The sequence below is a fragment of the Sinocyclocheilus anshuiensis genome, unplaced genomic scaffold (assembly GCF_001515605.1).
Source record: "Sinocyclocheilus anshuiensis isolate Anshui unplaced genomic scaffold, SAMN03320099.WGS_v1.1 C33164997, whole genome shotgun sequence".
Classification (NCBI taxonomy): domain Eukaryota; kingdom Metazoa; phylum Chordata; class Actinopteri; order Cypriniformes; family Cyprinidae; genus Sinocyclocheilus; species Sinocyclocheilus anshuiensis.
In genome coordinates, this window is record NW_015621959.1 from 1 (window position 1) to 3,128 (window position 3,128).

Sequence of the window (3,128 nt, forward strand, 5' to 3'; positions counted from 1 at the left end):
TGAAGACCAGACTGCAGACCCTGCAGAACAACATGCACCCAGGGTGAGACGCCACCCTCGCTGACCGTGTCTAGACATAAGCCTGCAGTTAGGCTGCTGTCCTTTTGCCCTGATCTTTGTCTGGTATTAGATGTCAGGGCTTAGTTTCAGGACTTGATTGACAGATAATAAACATGTCTTGCATAGTTAATATGCATAATAATTTCTGTTGTCCTTCTGACTAAGAGCTAAATTAGCATGTCATAGATTAAAACAACTTCAATCCTTTCAAGGTAAACAATGTTATATCCCAATTTTGCCCAGTACTGATAGCTAATAGTTTTGTGGTGTTTGCTAAAGCATGCTTAAAGTTAGTGATTTCAACAAATGTAGTTGGGATTTTAGTCAGTGGATGATAAAACCGATACAAATTCCATAAACTAACATTAAAACAACACCCAAGACATAATCTACAGATCCAAAATTTCAGAGATTTTGGAATAAACTTGACCTGAGCTAGTAAGCAACCACATAGCAATTTATATTGGCAACAATTGCTTGTTTGTTCGGTGTTTTTGGTTGTTGTGACAACTGTGATGTTTTGGCGAGATACGAGTGTCGTGTTAATGTAAAGGCGTCCTCTCTGTATGCTGTGTGGGAGTGCTATGTTATTAAACTGTCTGCTTCTCTCAGCTTAGCAGAGGATAACATGTTACCCATGTCAAATTATGTGTCCTCATAAGCTCAGCATGCCATCTAAACGCAAAGATTTTTGGCTCGTTCTGTCTGTTTTCGCCCTTCTTTGTCTCTCTGTCTGTGTCCATCATGATCATTTCTATTTTTGTCTTTGTCTCTCAGTGCTCCTAAAGTGGGGATGATTACAGTCTTTTTCAATGTGATCCGCACAGAGAAGCTGCTTGGCCTGTGGAAGGGGGTTTCACCGGTGAGTCAAGTGTATTGGCTGATGTGTCCATTTCCTTTGGTCTTCGCTCACTATTTGATCTCACAACAGCATCAGTGTTCTGATCTCAGGCATATGTCCAATTCTTCATTGAATATTAACTGTAGATTATATATTTAATGTGGCACGAACAAAAATCCTGGTGTCCTGTGAGGAATATTATTATGTTATATAGATTAAAAATACTCTTTCTTGACACCTGTTTTGTTTTTATTAGTGATGCACCAAAATTACATTTGTGGTCCCAAACCGAAAATTCAGGATGCACGTCGCTGAAAACAGAAACCGGAAATATATGTTACTTAATAATAATGTAATTGGTCAAATTAATTTAATAATCAACACTCAAATAGAAACTGAGTTTTGCAAATGTGTAAATTACACACAAGGCAGTTTTTATGTCACCTTATGTCACAAAAAAATACTGTTGAAATATAAACATTTAAATGAAAAGAAAAAAGAAAAAATATTTAAATGGAGAAAAAAACTTTCATGGAAGGTTTATTCAAACATACATTAAATAATAAAGACAACAGGTTAAGTAAAACTATAATAAATATGTAATATAGTGCATTAATTTAGCAAAATGCTCCTCTCTAGAATGATTTTTTTGTTGACTATCAAGTTTATGGACATTGAATGGCATTCCTGAAGTAAATGTAGCTTTAAATGACATTGTTTACAAGCTGTTTTATTGAAGTCTTTCTGCAGCTGAAACACTGATTAAATGATTACATGATACATTTCAGTAGGTTGTTTATTTCAAAATACCTTCTGATGTTCATTTATATTTATTTTGTGCTGCAACTAGTAGTAAAGTGTAAGAGATGATTATGCTACAGTGATCTGTTACGCCACATTAAAGAGCCTTAAAACCACATGCATTGTTTGTATTTCATGATAAAATTGACAGAATTTGAAAGCTGAGAGTGATTTATATTAAAAGTAATAAAGCACAAAGATTTTTGTGATTATTGGCTGGTAGGTGCCCTACAAATAATGTTTTGGAAAGTTCACGCATCAACAGAAAAAAAAAAAATCGATATTGTTAATCCAGCTCTAGCATTCAATCATACAGCTGACACGTTTACCTGTTGTTGTTTATTCACATTGTGTGCACGAAATAGACACTGACACAGTCAAACATCAGAGAAACTAATTAAATGTCACTGTTTTGGTCAATGATTTTGGCCCAAAACCAAAAGTTTTTGTTTGCCAAAATTTCAGTGCATCACTATTTATTTTTGTATATCAAATACTGTAGTTGTATCTGTCTCACTTGTCCCTCTTTCTGTCCTACAGTCATTCATGCGCTGTATCCCTGGTGTAGGAATCTACTTCAGCACATTTTACTCGCTGAAGCAGCACTTCTTCCAGGATAGGTCTCCGAGTGCTGGGGAGGCGGTGTTGCTAGGGGCGGGGGCTCGTTGTGTGGCAGGAGTGGCCATGCTGCCCATCACAGTCATTAAGACTCGTTTTGAGGTGAGGATCATTATTGAGCTCTGACACTGTACTGTATGCACATTGAAAATGCATGTTTTCTGCTGTATCTGTGTGCTTATTCACTGTTGCATGTTTTATTTCAGAGCGGGCGGTACAATTACATAAGCGTAGCTGGAGCCCTTAAAAGTGTGTGTCAGAATGAAGGTCCGAGGGCTCTTTACTCCGGGCTCACAGCGACTCTGCTCAGAGACGCCCCATTCTCTGGCATCTATGTCATGTTCTACAGCCAGGCCAAAAAGGCTTTGCCACAGGGTGAGCTTCTGATCAGTCACGATTGTGATGTAATCTGAGGATGTGGCATTGTTTAATGAAGTCTTCTCTCTCTCACGCACTCAGAGATCAGCTCGTCCTCCTTTGTCCCACTGGTTAATTTTGGCTGTGGTGTAGTGGCTGGTATTTTGGCCTCTCTAGCAACTCAGCCAGCAGACGTGATCAAAACCCACATGCAAGTGAGCCCAGTGTTGTATCCCAAGACCAGCGACGCTGTACGCCATGTTTATGCAGTAAGCATCACAGGATAAATCATATTTGTTGACCTTTAGTGGCCTTTAGAAGTCTTTTTAAACACAAAATGTTATTTTAAAAACAGCATGAAACAAAAGTCACTCAATTCCCTGAAATACAATATTGCCATTACCATGTTTGTGACCCTGGACCACAAAACCAGTCATAAGTAGCACGGGTA

General features: G+C 38.2%; 1 protein-coding gene across 1 annotated transcript; it reads left to right on the top strand.

Moving 5' to 3' along the window:
* Positions 1-5: 5 nt before the first annotated feature.
* Positions 6-2,964, top strand: LOC107683316 (solute carrier family 25 member 38-B-like; the record flags this gene model as incomplete). The annotated part of the gene is made up of 5 exons (XM_016479373.1): positions 6-43; positions 838-922; positions 2,243-2,422; positions 2,527-2,695; positions 2,780-2,964. Coding segments are annotated over 5 exons (657 nt in total), but the record flags the coding sequence as incomplete, so codon positions are not given.
* Between the last annotated feature and the right edge of the window lie 164 nt (positions 2,965-3,128).